The sequence below is a fragment of the Arachis stenosperma genome, chromosome 6 (genome assembly GCF_014773155.1).
Source record: "Arachis stenosperma cultivar V10309 chromosome 6, arast.V10309.gnm1.PFL2, whole genome shotgun sequence".
NCBI lineage: Eukaryota > Viridiplantae > Streptophyta > Magnoliopsida > Fabales > Fabaceae > Arachis > Arachis stenosperma.
The window spans coordinates 7,710,946-7,730,136 of NC_080382.1; the positions used below are offsets into that span (position 1 = coordinate 7,710,946).

Genomic DNA, 19,191 nt, shown 5'->3' on the forward strand with positions numbered 1-19,191 from the left:
TGATTATTTATGTAATTATTGTAAAAAATAGTTATTTTTATTAATGTGATGTTATGTATTTAAATATACGTGTTAAATTATTTTATACTAGTAATATTTTAATTGAATTGAATGTAATGTAAATTTTGCATAAAGAAAATATTTGTGTATTTGCAATTAATTTTAGTGTAAACCGAAGACATTTACATGTATTGTTAAGAATTTTTAGTGTATTTATACTGATAAAGTTTTGCATAATTTAAAATTTTTTCTCTTTCTCCTTTTTATTGTCTGTTGTTTCTTTTTTTATCATCATCATTACCATCTTTTTTTTATTTATCTTTTTTTTGTTTTACTTTCTCAAGTCTTTTTTGTTTTACTATCTTAACAATAATAAAAACAAAAAACCAAATAAAAAAAGAAACATATAATGTTACAAATTTATTTGAAAGAAGACGAACTTATATTCATTTAACTAAAAGAAAGAAATAAAAAAATTGTAGTATTGAAAAAAATATTTGTGTATTTGTATCAAATTTCAGTGTAAAACTAACACATTTATATATATCGTTAAGAATTTTTGGTGTATTTATATTGAAAAGTTTTGCATAATTTAAAATTCTTCCTCATCATCTTTTGCTGCTTCTTTTTCTTCATCTTCTTATTTCATTTGCTCACAATTTTTTTTCGAATTCAACTTTGAAACTTTTTTTACTTTTTGCGACGATTTTGAGCGTTGTGATTTTGATTGAGGAAAAAAAATCGTTTGTCATAAAAGTTTTTGCGCTACTTAAGAGTTGGAAAAGTGCGTGTTTACATGCAATCTAAACCGAGGGTTGTTTTTATTAGATTTGGGTTAATTTGTATGAATTTATATGCCAAAAAGACTTGTATGTGTAGCAGACATGTTAATATAAATGGGCCCATTTTTAATATTTGTACCAATAAATTAATGCCACTTAAGATTGGATACCTTACCCTTAAAATAACTATGGGTGCTGGAGAATTCACCTAATTTTTATGCGTAAATTCTAAATTTATGTTAACCAAAATCTCAAATTATTATGTTGTACATGGTGTTTGAGAAAGCTAAGGGCGGCAAACTCTTTATAAACGCCAAGAATGTCAAGTGTGTGTGCACATTGGATTGTGACTATACATTTTCTTTACATTGACCATAAATTCTGTGAAATCTTCCACCATTCTTCTTTTCTTATGATATATCAATGCTGTTATTTTGTTTAATTTGTCACCTACTTAGACTATTTTAATTAGTGTAATAGCATGTAATTGTAGTTACTAATTACATTTTTCATACTATAGTTTTGTTTCTTTGTTAATTTTAATTTGAAGGAGCAGCCTTGGGTATATGCTGGTCAATGTCAACGCATAATAGATCAATTTAAGAGCAACATTATTGAATTTTAAGTACTTTTGATGTGTAACCATCGAGGGGCCAATTCCATTGCCATTGATTAATTAATTAACAGCGTCTACGCTAGATAGCTTTCCCAAAACATTCGGTTTCTTCCATTCCTATAGCAACACAAGGTATCACTTCATAGCCACATAGGCACCCCCAATAATTTGAGATTCCATTAAATAAACACCAACACTACTATATGTTAAGTTAACATTGTTCTTAATTTGTTTATTTATTTTTGTTTACATTTACTTAATATGTTGGGACTGGTCTAAGTAGAAATTATAAGTGGTATGGACATGTCACAATTGGTTTGCAGATCTTTAAATTTACCGAAAGGAGAAGAGTTTGTGAGGCTCAACATTCACCGGAAACCTGACATACACCCACACTCTGACTGTGAGCATCAGAGAATGATCGTCGTTAGAAAACTTAAAAAACCTTATGATTCTGTATTTAAGTATTTTCAAACATAAATTTAAGTAATAAGTATACAATAATGTTATATTTATTCGTTTATTAGTAATAAGTAATATGTATACAATCATGATTCTGTATTTTCAAACATAAATTTAAGCATGGTAATTATTAGTACCCAACCCGTTTATTCAAGTGAAATATAATCCTACTTTAATTTTATACAATAAGTACGATAAAAAAAAATAATAATAAACAACGACATCTCATCTCATGCATGGTACTACATGTGTCTCTATTCAATTATGGTATGTGAAACTTACTTGCAAGATTTGCTCATGATATAAGAAACAACTATATTGCCGACAAAAGTAAGTTGAGGAACCATGCATACTTGAAACACAAGAAGAAATCAATCCACAAGAGTAAAAAGATATCTATCACAATTTAATTTTTCTTTCCTCGCATCAGGTAATTTTGAATAATTTATTTCTGTAAATGACAATCAAAAGAGTTGTTTGTAGCATTTTCATGTTCATATCCTAATTAATTAACATGAACATGTTATAAACATAGATATGTATTTGGAGTAGATCTTATCACCTTAGCCCGAAATGAAGCCTGCAAAATTTGAAGCATGAACAATGTAACCAAAATCAAGTGTGTATGAGTATTATTAGCTCTATAGTTCAGTGTAAATAATGCAACTACTTAAGGCATTTATTTATAGTGTGTAGTGTACTATAGTCTATAGTATAATCTACAACAGAACGTAGGTATCATTATTGATCACCTTTTGTGAACCAAAATCAATCACATCCAATGGGCGCACACGAGCTTGATCATTTGGAGGTATCCGGTATCGCCTTCCTTCATTGCTGAAATTATTATGGCATTTATACAAATTGAATTGGATTTAGATTTTCAAGAACTTGAAACTTAATAACCTCAAGTTTGTTTTACTTAGTGATCCAGGTGCCATGAACACTATGCAGATTGGTCAAGAAAAATTCACCGTCCTTATAGTGAAATTGAGCATGCATCTCAGAGACCTTATAGACAGAAGCTTGGTTGGTCATTTTCAAGATTATTGTATTAATTCAGTTCATGAAAAATTCTGTTACCTCAGGTAACGGTATTGTAATTGAAATGCGCAGGTAACCTTCTTTCTGCGTGTTCCTAAAATGTGTTAGGTACATACACAGTCACATCCTAATTAATTGTTTCCTCTTTTGTCCAGAATCCAATGCATAGTAAGTACATTTCATAATTATTAGCCTCTAAATTATAGAGCAGATGGAATTGAAAGCATACCCGATAATGCTGGGTTTCATCTCATCTTGAATTAAACTTATGGGATTCAAATAACCTCCTTCATCTCCGCATGGTAATAAAAACCACCTATAAATCAGTAACAGTTGTTGTTAACTGCCTAAATGATGAAAAGGGAGCTAACTTCCTCTGTTCCTATCCTCCATTCTTCACAGACTTCTACTTTATCTATTTACCATAACTGGAATCAGGTTCTTAGTTATGAGACCAATGTGCTAAGCATGATATTAGTAAATAAATTCATATGGGGTCATAGACTTACTCTCCATTAATAGTACGCTCAAGAGCATCATCCTCTACGAACCATGTGTGTAACTGGTCATTTGCCTTCATACATAACCAAATCAAATGCCTATTAGAATCCATACCACAATCTGATAGACATAATCAATAGAAATATAGAATAGTCCAGGTGTGTCATTAATTTCTTCTTAGTAACAAAGTATAAAGGAAACTGTATTTGAGTGGCATACTTTGTCTGAGAGCCTGCAACATACTGGTCTACCTTCAAGCTTGGAGCTGCAAAAGTAGCATCATCTTCATGTTGCAAATAAATGATAAAAGAAAAATTGCAAGACATGTTTCAATTCTTATTGTCTCCAAACAAAACCTGAAAATTACTTTTCAGTATTATCAATTTCTTCAACTTGCACCCTTTTCAAAGTAATCCTTTGTCTCATATTTTATCTTGAATGAGTGGACTGGATTGGAGAAAGAACAACTCCAGGTATAACAACGATGGAAAAGAAACTAATGACAAATTACGCAAAGAATGTATGCTTTCCTTATTACCTATTGCCACCTAAGACCCAACTCAACATCATAGGCATCATCTTCTGAATGAAAAACCTTCCTCCAACTCTTCCTGGGTGTGGTATCCGATATTTGCTCAAAAACTGCAGTGTGGGTATTAAGGGTATGAACCAATGATAAGGGTTAATTAGTTAAGATAAGAGTGTTAGCTTTATGTATAAATAGTAGTAGTTTGTATCTCTGTAAAGTTAACTCACACAAAGGAATAAACTTCAGTTTAGTCTTCTTCCTCTCTTGCTTTGCTCATCACATGGTATCAAGAGCCAGATCTTGAATCCTCTTGATATCCCCACCCCCCCTCCCATTTATCCATTCTTGCTTCTTTTGTTCGGTCTTCTTCGTTCTTCCTTTCTCTCAATCATGGCACTGATTGTTGCTGGGAATCAATCTACCAAACCAGCTCTTGTTCCTATTTCTGAGAAACTTGAACCTAACAACTTCAGCACATCGGGTCACATGGTGTGGCTAACAATCCAGACTCTGGGAATGGAGCATCACCTTGACCCTTCAAAAATCCCTACGCGGTATGAATCTCCCAAATCAAAGCCCGATGCTGCTGCAAAATCAACTGAGGCACCTACAGATTCATCCTCTTTGCAAGATCAACCTCAAGAAACTACCAAATACAAGGAATGGCGCCAAAATGATTTGGCTTTAACCACTTGGCTCCTTGCCTCCATTGGAACTACATTCAAGAATAAGATTCTTAATTGTCAAAGATTTTATGAAGCCTGGAATATAATCATCAATCATTTCAATACAACATAAAAAACAAAGGTTCAAAGCCTCAAATCACAGCTAAAATCAATAAAGAAGACAGGTACCATTACTGATTATTTGGCAAAAATTAGAAATCTGGTTGATTCACTGTTTGCAATTGGTTATGAGTTACAAGAAGATGATCATATTCAAGCAATCATGGATGGATTGCCTGAAGATTACAGTGGTTATATCACATCTGTTATGTCTCGAATGGATACTTTTTCGGTTAGTGAAGCCGAATGACCGAATCCTTCCTTTTTGCATATAAAGATATGCTTGAGATATTCAAAAGTCCCTCTAATGGTATTGCCATTGCGAATCTCTCTCAATCCTTCTTGACTGGAAATGGTAGAGGTGGTGGAGCTAGAAGACCAAGAGGAGGTCGATTTCAGGGAGGTGGAAGATCATCATTTTGGAATGCACCAAGACCACAATGTCAGATTTGTGGTATACCAGGCCATGTAGCTTGGAACTGTTTTTACCGTTTTGATCAACAATTCCAACCGGGTTCAACCTCTTCAGGCTATTCTCGACAGATACCTTATTCAAGCAGCATCCCTCCACCTCCATCTTCCTCATTCCATCAACCTAGAGCTCTCCTCACGGCACCACCATCATCCCTTTCTGATTCATTGTGGCTGCCAGATTAAGGTGCTAGTCACCATGTTACTAATAATGCCTCAAATTTGCTATCCTCCTCACACAGCAACTCAGATTCAGATCAACTATTTGTAGGTAATTTCAAAGGTATCTCTATTCAAAATCAAGGCTCCTCTATTTTAGCTGATAAAAATAATCTTGTTTCTTTTAAATTGTTGAATCTTTTACATGTGCCTGAAATAACTCAATCTTCCAAGTGTTTCAAGATTTGCTGAAGATAACTATGTCTTTTTTGAGTTTTGGCCTAAACATTGTATTGTTCATGATCAGGATTCCAGGGACATACTCCTACAAGGCAAAACTAACAATGGAATTTATGTCATTGATTAACTTGTTATACCAAAATCTGTTCCTACTAAAAATGCTGACAAGTGTTTGTTGTTTTCTGTGAATTCTAATCATTGTAATTCTTCATTTTCTTTTGTGAATGATAATGCTTGTGCACAACAAAATGACGATAAAGCTGTTTTAGCAGCCTCTTGTAATTTAGACCAAATTGTGAAATGCAATAATAGCAATTCTGAAAAGAACACTTCTTTAATTTCTTGCAAATCTAAATTAAATTCCCTTAATTTAACTGATAAGCACCCATTATGTCTTGATTCTGATTCTATTATTTCTAAACACAATCATATTACTCCATCATGGTTAGATGTTGGCTCTAGTACTAATTCTTTAAATCATTCCAGATCTAAATCTAATTCTTGTAATTCCAAAGCTATATACAAGTGTGATCAGCATGTGAATTTCAATAATCATAATAATAATAACTCATTCTGTCCTGTGTCTAAATGTGTTACTCCTATTCTTACTCTTTGCAAGTCTGATTCCGGTTTACCTAATATCAATAATTCATCTAAATATGCTTTATTAACTAATAAACAAAATTATAACCCAATAGAACTATGGCATAGAAGACTTGGCCACACAGCTGTACCTGTTATAAGAGTTCTTTATGAATGTAATTACCAATAATAAGGGTTAGTTAGTTAAGATAAGAGTGTTAGCTTTATGTATAAATAGGAGTAGTTTGTATCTCTGTAAAGTTAACTCACACAAAGGAGTAGTTTGTATCCCTGTAAAGTTTTTATGATTAACCATTATTTTCAAAAGCCTTATATTCAAATCAACAAAATGATGTGTTTCCATCTTATTAGATATGAGTGTGTCCGATACCTCAAGGTTAATGTCAATCTTAGATCCTGATTTTATACTTTGTTCCCAAGCATTGTCCAACTCCCAAGCAAGTTGATAGCCATCCTGTAACAATATGATAAGCCAGACAGAGAAGTTTTCACCTTGAAGTTTTAAAAGTTCATTAACTACAAGATCTGCAAATATGCAAAATTGCTCAAGTTAATTGGGAAATGAAGATAAATTCAGATTTCATTGAGAGAGATAGAAAAATAAACCTCAATAGCCATGCATCGTCCTTGGCTCATATTATGGTTGCATAGCATGAGCATGGAGAGTCACCAAGCAAAGTCACACGGCCCTTTCCCCAGGTCATTGTTGGTGTCCTGTCGTAAATATCTCACCGCTGAATAGCCTCTTCTTATGTGGCAAGTAGCAGATCTGTTACATTATCACACCAGCCTTCGAAGATTTTAAGCAGCCTTCCTTTTTTCCTGCCATGCAGAAGAATTAAGAAGTTAAGATCATATAATTTTTGCACAAAAGATGATGAAAAGAAGAAACAAAATTCTATTATTTTTCAAGGTCATTCAATCCGATACCTTCAGTGCTGCAATTACTGGAATGGAACTCAGTAATGGAACTCAGTTAATCTAAATCTTATCTGATATCAAGCCCAACATGATTGACACCAGTCTATTGATGTCGACAAATTAAAGAGGATTAAGAAGTCAATAATAACGGAAGAAACGGAAGAAATAGAGTCTAACGAAGAATAAACTTGAATGGTATTTAGGTGCGCATAATAGTCCAACAAAATACAAACATCATTTAATCTCAAACTAATTGTGTTACACAAGCTTTCTTAAATAACTAAGGGTATTGCAGCTTTTCTGTCTTTGCTTTCCATTTTTCATAATATTACAGCTCAAATGTCTTAGTATCTATCCGTAAAACTACAACATAAAGTTGAAAATATCATTGATGATCTCCATTCAACTATCTCTGTCCATATCCAAATATGCTTGTACACGTTGTCAAGACACAGTTAATGAAACTATGTTACACATGGAGACAAACACAGATTTTACCAAAAAAAAAAACACAAATCAGTGCCATCACAGCTCGCAATCTTGTTTGATTTGGTGCACAATCTTCTCTGAATTGTAGTAGTCTCCCCTCTTATTATACTCCTCTATAGTAGCAATATAGGTAAACTTAAATGGCTTGAAGTTTTTGTAGGTTAATTCCATTTGCAGCAGAGTCTTTCCTTCTTCCACTTCCCCTACTTGAACTAATAATTTAATAGTATTATCTAAAATTGACGGGTCATCTGCCATCCACTTACTCTCATTAGTTCAATGAAATTTTTGCCCTCCCCCACCATATTGTTTATGATGTAAATACTTAGTAAACTCCAGCAGTCTTTGGAAGTAATATTTGACCAGAGGACAAACCAAGTGGTATATATTCACTATTTGACAAGGCTGGCAAAAGTTTGCTGTGATAGTAAATTCTGTGACGCAAATATATATACTTTCTTTTTTTATCAAAGTAATGTGTTTGCTTACAGGTGCAAAACTCAGTAAAGAAAAATATGCTGAGATTGTGAGCCACTTTGCTCAACTTCGGGGCTCCGTTACACTGGAAAGGATTCTAGAAAAAGGAAAACTAGTATACCAATTCTTTTTAAAATAATGTCTGCACAAAAATAATTTAAACAAAGTTGAGGAAATGTTTGAGAAGATGAGAGATTTAAAGTTTCTTTCATCCCTCAAATTAGAACCTCCTTACACTCACATACAAAAGACATGGAAAAGATATATCTGAATTGCGGATGAAAATGGAAGAAGAGATGACACCTTCACCTTACCATTACAAGACGACGATCGATTCATCGGGTGAGTCCAAGAATATAGCTCAAATGGAGCTAACCGTTCACAAGATGGAACCCAAGGCATATTCTTAGATATAAAACCAAAATCTTTCAGGATCACTTTGGCTTTCTCTAGTTGGCCAGATGAGATGTAATGATTGGCCGCGATGGATTTTGTTTTATATCTAAGAATATGCCTTGGGTTCTCATCTTGTGAACGGTTAGCTCGATTTGAGCTATATTCTTCGACTCAATGTGTCACCTTGTCTTCCTCCATTTTCATCGGCAATTCAGATATATCTTTTCCATGTCTTTTATACATGAGTGTAAAGAGGTTCCAATCTGAAGGATGAAAGAAACTTTAAATTCCTCATCTTCTCAAACGTTTCCTCAGCTTTGTTTAAATTATTTTTGTGAAGACATTGTTTTAAAAAGGCTTGGTATATTAATTTTCCTTTTTCTGAAATCCTTTCCAATATAGAGCTCTGCTAGCGGCCAAAGTTGAGCAAAGCGATTCACAATCTTAACATATTTCTCTTCACTGAGTTTTGCACTCTGTAAACAAACACATTCCTTCGATAAAAAAAAGTGTGTACATTTAGGTCACAAAATTTACTATCACAATTAGCATAAAAAATTTTGCCAGCCTTGCCAAATAGTAAATATATCCCATTTGATTTGCCCTTTGGCCAAATATTACTTCCAAAGATTGCTGGAATTTACTAAGCATTTACAACACAAACAATATTGTGAGATAGGACAAAAATTTTATTGAACTAATGAGATTAAGTGGGTGGCAGATGACCCCGTCAATTTATTAGTTCAAGTAAGGGAAGTGGAAGAAGCAAAGACTATGCTGCAAAAGGAATTACCCTACAAAGCCATTTAAGTCTACCTAATGTTGCTATTATAGAGGAGTATGATAAGAAGGGGGACTACTACAATTCAGAGAAGATTGTGCACCAAATGAAACAAGATTGCGAGCCGTGATGGCGCTGATTTGTGTTTTTTTTTTTGTAAAATCTGTGTTTGTCTCTCTGTAAGACATTATCGTAGTTTCATTAATTAATAGTGGTATCTTGACAACATGTATAAGCATATTTGGATATGGACAGAGATAGTTAAATGGAGATCATCAATGATATTTTTAACTTTATGCTGTAGTTTTTACAGATAGATACTAAGACATTTGAGTTGTAATATTATGAAAAATGGAAAACAGAGACAAAAAAGCTGCAATACCCTTGGTTATTTAAAAAAGCTTATGTAACAAAATTAGTTATGCGTACCTGAATACCATTCAAGTCCATTCTTCATTAGACTCTATTTCTTTCTTGATTATTGACTTCTTAATCCTCTTTAATTTGTTGACATCAATAGATTGGTGTCAATCATGTTGGCCTCGATATCAAATAAGATGCAGATTAACTGAGTTCCATTCCTGTAATTGCAGCACTGGAGATATCGGATTGAATGACCTTGAAAAATAATAGAATTTTGTTTCTTCTTTTCATCATCTTTTGTGCAAAAATTATACGATCCTAACTTCTTAATTCTTCTGCATGGCTCCCGTAATGCTTGTCACGCGTACGCGTCACCATAAATTCAGCAAATTCTCATTTCTTCATGAATTCTCCACTTTGCATGCTTTTTTTCCATTTCTTTCCGGCCATTCTTACCTTCAAAACTTTAAATTACTTAAACAAACATATAAAGGTATCGAATGAGAAAAAAGTAAATTAAATTTAGCAATTTAATAGTCTAGAAAGTATGTTTTCAATCATTAAGCACACTTAGGAGAAATTTACAAAATCATATTATTTTAGTAAATAAATGTAGAAAAAGTTGATAAAATCTACCAAACTCAATACAATATAAATCATAAAATTGTGGTTCATCAACTTTTCCACACTAACATTAGCATGTCCTAATGCTAAACTCTTGTGGTTCATCAACTAATATAAAAAATGTGTCTACCTATTTGGTTAAAAATGAATCAATCTTCAAGAACATATATGAACAAGTAGGGCTAAAATAGTATGATGATTTATAAATTCCACTAATTCAAATCTCAAAATGAGGTATAAATATATTTGCAAGAAGAAAGTTCGTGAAAGCAAGAAAGCATCAAACCCTCAATGAAGTATAATTTAATTTACTTTTCTCTCATTCGATGCCTTGATATGTTTGTTTGAGTGATTTAAAGTTTTGAAGGCAAAAATGACTTGAAAGAAATGGAAAAAAAAACATGCAAAGTGGAGAATTCATGAAAAAATGAGGATTTACTGAATTCATGGTAATGCATACGCGTGACAGGGAAGTCTGTCAGGCAACGCGTACGCGTGACAAGCATTTATAACATAGTGCAAATTCAAGAAACTTTAATAAAATTTAACTATACAAACAGACAACAAAGCAGTAATAGAGTTATAAATCTAAAATTTATCATCAAATATAATCAGTGAGCAAAGCCAATCAATCAAGCATTGACTAGACATTCGAAAAAAAGAAAGAATAAAAAAGAATATTTAAATCACAGCAACAACACAACAACACCAATTGAAACATTTAAAAAGAAAGCAACCAAGGTTGAAAACAATAATTTGATCTCAACGAATTAAAAGCTAAGCTTCCAGGAAAGTGAAGAATACCCAAACCAAAGAACCTTCAATCACAGTTTAAACCAAAATTCAGAATCCCCTCAAATTGAAGCAGCAAGCAACTTGAAAATCAAAGAACCAAAAAATAATTTTCAAATAAAAGATTCAGATCACCAATCCTAACCATAAATAAAATCAAATTATAATCACAAAGAAATCTAGAAGCCTAGAACAAAGCAAAGCAGATCTTGAGGAAGAGGGGAACAGCGCTCACCGGTGAAACAGAGCTGACGCCGGCAATGGTAACAAGTGAAGTAACAACAACAAAGTTCACATCTTAACTAACAATAATTATTCATCCATACCTAAACATTACCAACAATCCAATAACAATACAATAACAATACATACCTAAACATTACCAGCAATCCAATAACAATACAATCCAATCCAATTATTCAATTGAAACAGGCAATAACAATCCAAGTTCACAGTTCTGAATCCAGTTCAGTTTAGCAGAATCAGTTCAGAGTTCACAATTTTAGAGTTCATCATGTCACAAAATCAAAGAGCCACTCAATCAAACTCAGGAGACAGAGACATGCAACAGTTATTCAATGATTCAATCAAAAAATCATAAGTTTATAACTAAAAAAATACCTGGAACTCTGGAAGCTCGAAGGCACCTTCAAGGCTTCAACAAAACATGCAATAGGGAGAGTGGGAGACAACGACGCTGAGTGAACCAAGCAGTGGTGGAACACCTTCGAAGGGACGATGGCTGCTGCGCGATGTATTCCTTCAATCTTGGATAATTTGTGCAAATCTTAAAATTCTAGCTGCCTCTTTTTCTTCACCAAGCTTAGCGTAATAATAGATATCTTCCCAGCCAACATTTCCCTCTTAAGTCACCGGTCTCTATCTCTTTCAGGATCACTTTGACTTTGTCTATTTGGCTAGATGAGATCTAATGATTGGCGGGATGGATTTTGTTTTTATATCTAAGAATATGCCTTGGGTTCTCATCTTATTGTCTAGATTTTTTTATCAATAGTAGATGTAAATTTATTTGTTATAATTTTTTTTAGTGGGAGTACATAAGGATACATAGTTTATAAAGTGTAATAACTCAATAAATATTTTCAATTTGATTCACAGCTTTGTTTTCATGCTCACCGCACCATGAAAAAAATCTCATGTCCTAAGCTATTCAAGCTGGGATGTTGATAGTTTAATGAACCAGAAAGGACTAAGAGAATAAGAAAAATAAGTTATTCTCATTGTTGAAGAGAATGAAAAAATTTCCTTCAAAATATCTTGAAATATTACACTTTCCATACTATGTACTTTTTATGTACTCCCACTAAAAAAATTATAACAAATAAATTTACATCTACTATTGATAGAAAAAATAATCTAGACAACACATCGTGTGATCGGTTAGCTCCATTTGAGCTATATTCTTTGACCCATCTGATGAAATCGATCATCGTCTTGTAATGGTAAGATGAAGGTGTCACCTTGTCTTTCTCTATTTTCATCGGCAATTCAGATAAATCTTTTTCATGTCTTTTGTATAAGAGTGTAAGGAGGTTCAGTTTAAATCCATCATCTTCTCAAATGTTTTCTCAACTTTGTTTAAATTATTTTTGTGCAGGCATTGTTTTAGAAACACTTGGTATACTAATTTTCCTTTTTCTAGAATCCTTTTCATACAGAGTTCTATGTAATGTAGCCTTCGAAGTTGAACAAAACGACTCACAATCTCAGCATATTTTTTTTCACTAACTTTTGCAGTAAACAAACATTACTTCGATTAAAAAGGAGAAAGTATGTACATTTGGCCAGGAGGTCATAAAATTTAATATCACAGTTACCTGCAAATTTTTGCCAGCCTTTTGAAACAGTGAATATATCCCACTTGGTTTACTCTATGAAAATTTTGACTCGTCATGGGATTTGTACTCTTGAGGTGATGTTAATAGTTTGATGAACCAGAAAAAATTAAGAGGAGAATAAAAATAAGTTATTCTCATTGTTGAAGAGAATGAAAAATCTCCTTCAAAATATCGGTTATTACACTTTGTATACTATGTCCTCCTTATGTTTTCTCGCTAAAAAAATTATAATAAATAACCGCCCTACATCTACTATTTATAAAAAAATAATCTAGGTAACACCTTCCGCAAGTTAGAATTGTATAAATCTAATAATATTAGTTTGGAAATATTAGTAAGAAAAGGACCCGCTGGATAGAACTTTGGTAAGAAAATCAGCAAGTTGGTTTTTGGAACGAACTGGCATCAGATGAATGAGACCAGACAAATACTTTTTCATAAACAATGTGGCAGTCCACTTCAATATGTTTAGTTCTTTCATGAAAGATGAGATTATTGGCAATGTTAATGGTTGATTGGTTGTCACGAAATAGAGTGATAGACTTTTGAAGCGACAAACCAATGAAATCCATTAAGAAAGATAACTAACTAGCTTCACAAGTGACAACAGCAAGAAACCTATATTCAGCTTCTGTAGAGAACTTGACAACTGTAGTTTGCTTCTTACTCTTCCAACTAAGAAGAGAGTTCCCAAGCATGAAATAATAACTACCGGTAAGATATAAATTAGAAGTAGAGAAAAAGAATAGACCAGTTGTAAGTCTGCTCTTTAAATACATGAGTACGCGTATGATAAATGTGAATTCCGCTGATAAATGTGAATTCCAGAGTTAGAGCATGATACTTCCATTCCAAGAAGTATTTGAGATCATCAAGATCCTTTATTTTGAATTTGTCATCCAAAATTTGGTTGATGGTATTGATTTCGCGAATGTCATTCCCGGTTAAAACCAAGTCTCAACATATATTTGAATGACAGTGAAGCTTTCAGATTGTTTCTTGATGAAGAGTGAATGATCATAAAAAAATGCTTATAACCAGCATCCAAAAGAGTCTGAGTGAGCTTAATGTTTCATTGCCTGCTTGACTTTTGCAATTTACAAACCAAACCTGGTTGTGATATAGACCAGGTGGTATCTCCATATAAACTTTCTTGTCTAAATCTCCGTAAAGGAAGGCAGTATTGACGTCCAGCTGTTTCAAATGTCATTTCTTTGCCGCTGCTAATACTACCATTACTCGTATGGTAGTCATTTTCACAACTGGACTAAAAGTATCACATAATCTACTCCTTGCACTTGAGTGAATCCTTTTGCAACTAGCCTCGTTTTGTGCCTCTCTATGATGTCATCGGGATTAAATTTTATCCGAAAAACTCATTTGCAACCCACAGCCTTCTTGCCTATTGGGAGTTCATTGAGACACCAAGTTCTATTCTGATCTAGAGCTGTCAATTCATCTTGTATTGCCTTTCACCAACATTCATGTGCAGCTACTTTCTTATAAGTGCTAGGTTCTAGATTTGAGGTGATGGCTAGAGAAAATGACTTACATTTTGGGGTTAGTTTATCCTATGACAAGTATTGTGAGATATGATATAAAGAGTTAGAGTTGGCAAAATTGCTAGAATGAACTACAATGATAGTCCTTCAAATAGATAACATGAGCTTTGGTGCTCCTGGCGTTAGAAGAAAGTTTGTGTCTCATAGTGAATGTTAGGAAGACTCTGGAATGGTAAAATATAATCGGAGTTAACAAGAGAAAGAAAAACTACTACAATAACAAAATATAACTGGACCAACCAGTTCAACTAAAAAATCGGTGGTTCGGACGGTTTGCGCTTCAGGCCGCGCTAGACCTAATCGGGTCCATGAAGCACCTGTGTGCCGTCGAATCATCATAGGAGCTCCCGTCCACTACAACTCCAAAACTGTTGGCAGGTTGGTTGGAACATGGTACAACAAGTATACAACACCTCCTATTTTCACTATGCCATCTTGTTTGTTAATAATATATGTTACAAAAAATAAATATATAATAAATAATGAATGAATTTTTATTAGTTTATCCATTTAAACATAGATTGACTTGGATACTAAACAAATAAAAATATATAATATTATCTCTTTTTATACCATAAATTATATCTAAAATTTGATATTTTATTATTATTAATATATTTTAAAAAACATGTATTTAATTTTTATTTTAATTTTATTTTTATATTTTTATTTAATTATGACTGAATCAATCGAATAAATCAATAATTCATCGGTTAAATTAATAATCTAATTAATTATCAGTTCGAACTATAATTTATAATAATCCGGTAGTTCTTCCTTATCATGATGCCACCATGTTATAACAAACTGCTGAATGAACCCGTGGAAATTACACACCACTAATCGAATTAATCGGATAATAAAAATATTTTACTACTTTTTTATCTTTAATCTGACAAAAGTTGTGGTAATGGATCACTTAATTGAAATTGTAAAAAAGAATGAATAACCATTGAATTAATGTTAAAAAGAAAAAGATTGGTGAAACTATGGATATATAATTGCTAAGAGATTTGTACATTATATATAAAAAAATAAAGTAAATATAAAATAAACATAAAAACATGTAGTAGTTTGCAATTAAAAATAATTTGAAATTTTATTATTATTGAGTATATTATATAGTATGTATTTGATGATTTAATGATTTTGATAAAAAAAAATTGCTAAGCTTATATATTGCTGTAATACTGGTAATATAGTAATAAAAAATATAATTATTCTAATGTACTAATATACTGCTAAGTGTTGAGATGTCTTCCAATTTATTTTTAATTTTTTCTTTTCTCTATTCAAGCACAGGACTTGGTTTGTGGTCTTGTCTATATATGTAGGTTGGGTTTGGTAAAGCTTTTTCAGAAGGTGTTTGTGCTTTTAAAAAGCACAAGCACGTCATTTTGCGTTTGGTAAATTATAAAGCTCAAGTGCTTGTGCTTGCGGCTTTTAAAAGTTAGGGGTGCTTTTGAAAGCACCTAGGAGGGAGCTTTTCAAAGCTGGCTTATGCTTACCAAATTTTTTTCACGCACATATTTTCCGCTATTATATTGCCATTAAAATCTTCATATATTTCTAACTTCTCTTCCTAACCTTCATAAAATCTAACACAATCTTCATATATTTTTTATTTTTCAACCTAATCTTCACAAATTTCAACACAAATACATCTCTATCACATATTAGGTATGAACTTCTATCTATTTATATTATTTTTTTGCGTTAATTTTGTATTTTTTCAGTAGATCTATTATCTTTGTTTGTTTTTTTCTGTTCTTTGAAACGGGAAGAGGTTGATGAAAATCAATCATAAATTTTTTTTTGCATGAGCATTAGTCCAAATTATAATAACAACATGTATATACATATGTAAATATAGATATATAATCATAAGAGTAGTTTATTTGAGATATGTGTCCCATTTTTTATGATCTGTAAAGGTGAGCCAATATACATAGGTGGGTAATGGACGTACCCAGTACTAACATTGGATTACATACAAATTTTATGATACTTATATAAAATTTTAAAGTTAAAAAATAGAAGAATTTATTTATTATATTTATGTTTATTATGAATTTTTTATTTTAACATTATTTTATTTTAAAATATTATATAAAATTTTAAAGAATTTGAAAAAAAAAATTATTTTTTTGTTATAAACATGTTTATTATAATTTTTTCAACTTTTAAAAGCTGTTTTACCAAACACAATTATGGTGCTTGTACTTATTAAAAGCCATTTTTAATTTAATTTTACCAAATGTAAGTGCTGCAGCTTTTAAAAAGCTGTCTTTTAAACAGTTTTCATAAGCTACTTTTAAAAAGCAAAAACTTTACCAAACTAAGCCTAAGCCGTAACGTAGTATTGACCATTTGACCGTACCAATCCATTTTGAAACAATTAATTTCTTTTAGAGTTATGTTAAAGTGTCTTAGTCTACTCATTAAAGATATATAAATATGAAAAGTTCTTTTTTGAAAAATCAAGAGTTTTAGGTTTTAAGAAAATAAATATTCATGCGGTTTTTGTAGAGTAACAACTAAAAGTTTTAGTTATTAAAAATTTCTTTATTAATAAACTAAAATTCTTGAGGTTTTAGACTTTTAGTGTATATTTGATTTAGCGTTTAAAAGCATAAACGTACATTTAAAAGTATTGAACGTTCGACCAAAATTGTTTAAATGATTTTTTTTAACAAGATTTTTAATCTTAGATGTACATTTAGTTGAAGCAATATTTGTAACTTTTGTTTTTTAATTTTTACTGTTAAAAATTCATTATAAAATTTACTCTCTCAACTATCTTTCTTCATCTTCTTCTTCTTCTTCTATCATCTTCATTTTAGTACACTGATTATATTTTATTAATAGTAGATCAAATATTAATACTTTTTTAATTAAATTAGTGTTATATTTATATGTTGTAATGCCCTTTTGTATGTTATGCACCTTATTATTATTTTTTATTTTATAAATTGTTTGTCTTTTATTATTATAGTTTATAATTATTAGACATGGTCAATTATGTGTATATATTTAATAATATTATGCGTAAATTATTATAATATGTATATAATATTTAAGATAATATTTTATATAATAACATATTATAATTTAAAATTCTGTAATAACAAAATTGTTAAAATAATAATATTAAAAATTTAATCTAATCTTTTTTAGTTTCAAATATTTTTTTGTTTCATTTTAAAAAAATTGTATTTTTCTTAAAAATGTATATAAAAAACTTTTGCATCTATTATAAAAAATATTTATAATTTTATAATTTTTTGTTTCTGTTATTTAAAAAAACTAATTTTTTTAGAAACTTAATTAAAATTTAATTACAAAATACTTATTCATCTATCATTTAAAAATAAATAAATAAACAAAAATTGGAATACGTATTTGGTTAGAATTTTTGGTCCAGACTTTGCCTCAAAAAACTAATCAGACTTGTTAACTCCAAAAAATTTTGTCATTTCTAAATAATTTTGCACTCAATTCCATCTCATCTGCAGAACAGAACACATCGAAGGAGCAAATAATTAAGTGAAAATTGTTCAGTGATACTTATTAACAATGTTTAAATTAAAAAAAAAATATGAAAAGAATTAAATATTTAATGTGTTTAGTACATTAAATACATTTGAAGGATAATACTTTTTACTTTTAACTTTCTTCGGCTAAATCCTAAATAAAGGGTACTTTATGCAAATTTTAAAAACTCTAACTAGCCTTTATCTCTTTTAGGATCACTTTTGCTTGATGAGATATAATGATTGACTAAGATGAATTTTGTTTTTATATCCTCTAATATATACCTTGGGTTTTCATCTGGGTTAGCTCCATTTAAGCTATATCCTTCCAATCACCTGATGAATTGATGATTGTCTTGTAATAGTAAGCTAAAAGGTGTGTAATTAAAATTTTATATTGAATTATATTACAAGAGTTAAAATATATAATTATTTAAATTTAATATGTATTTTACTTTATTAATTAGGTATTTTTTGGATACTACTGAAATACACTAATTTATATAGATTGTTAGAATATATTTAGTAAATAAAAGTGTCCAATGCTCTTTTATATATATATATACATATATATGTGTGTGTATGTGGATGATAGTAATAATAAAGATAAATAACTTTTTTTATTTTTCAACTATCTCTTTTTTTTTCTTTTTTCAGAGTTTTCCTTTTATATGATGCTTACTCCACCGTTTCACCACAACTCTACAAATTTGAACAGAGTTTTGTTATGCTGATGATCGTGGAGCCTACAACAAGATGTGAATCTTTCATCACATATGAAAACTTATAGTGAGAGTACCTCGTGAAAGATAGATCTTTTAAGTATACAAAGTTTCACTGCAGCAAATTTTTATAAGATCTTTCAAGTTGTTACTATCTTCACCTAAGTGAGACACCTGAAATTGCTTTCACAACCATTCTACTGACCACATTTAACTATAACACCTGGTTCAGATATGTGTGGATGTGTCTAAAATCGAAGAATAAAATTTGATTCATTGATGGCACCTTACTCAAATCAGTTTTAACAGATACTTCATGACTACGTGGATCATTGAATCCATAAATTTCATAGAGGGGACTATGGTGTGATAATTCATACGAATTGTGGAAGAATCTCGAACATCCATCTTATAAAGGTGATCTATTTTGAATTGCTGAGCTTGAGGATCTATTGAACACAAAGTATTGTGAGTTATCCA

The 19,191-nt window shown here is 31.1% G+C and overlaps 1 protein-coding gene and 1 long non-coding RNA gene across 3 annotated transcripts; both read right to left on the reverse strand.

The window, feature by feature from the left end:
- Window positions 1-2,261: 2,261 nt before the first annotated feature.
- On the reverse strand, window positions 2,262-4,269 carry LOC130933582 (zeaxanthin epoxidase, chloroplastic-like). The gene is made up of 9 exons (XM_057863211.1): window positions 4,258-4,269; window positions 3,944-4,047; window positions 3,625-3,670; window positions 3,414-3,478; window positions 3,134-3,220; window positions 2,944-2,998; window positions 2,783-2,871; window positions 2,613-2,697; window positions 2,262-2,440 (listed from the first exon to the last, which is right to left on the reverse strand). The coding sequence occupies exons 1-9, from the start codon at window positions 4,267-4,269 to the stop codon at window positions 2,384-2,386; spliced, it is 600 nt and encodes a 199-aa protein (XP_057719194.1). The 3' UTR covers window positions 2,262-2,383.
- Window positions 4,270-4,277: 8 nt separating this feature from the next.
- On the reverse strand, window positions 4,278-11,937 carry LOC130936339 (uncharacterized). 2 transcript variants are annotated; one of them, XR_009068095.1, is made up of 5 exons: window positions 11,657-11,937; window positions 7,123-10,075; window positions 6,799-7,014; window positions 6,563-6,646; window positions 4,278-4,649 (listed from the first exon to the last, which is right to left on the reverse strand). It is a non-coding gene; the product is annotated as an uncharacterized LOC130936339 (long non-coding RNA). The 2 variants fall into 2 exon arrangements; XR_009068094.1 differs by having other exon boundaries at window positions 6,563-6,717.
- Between the last annotated feature and the right edge of the window lie 7,254 nt (window positions 11,938-19,191).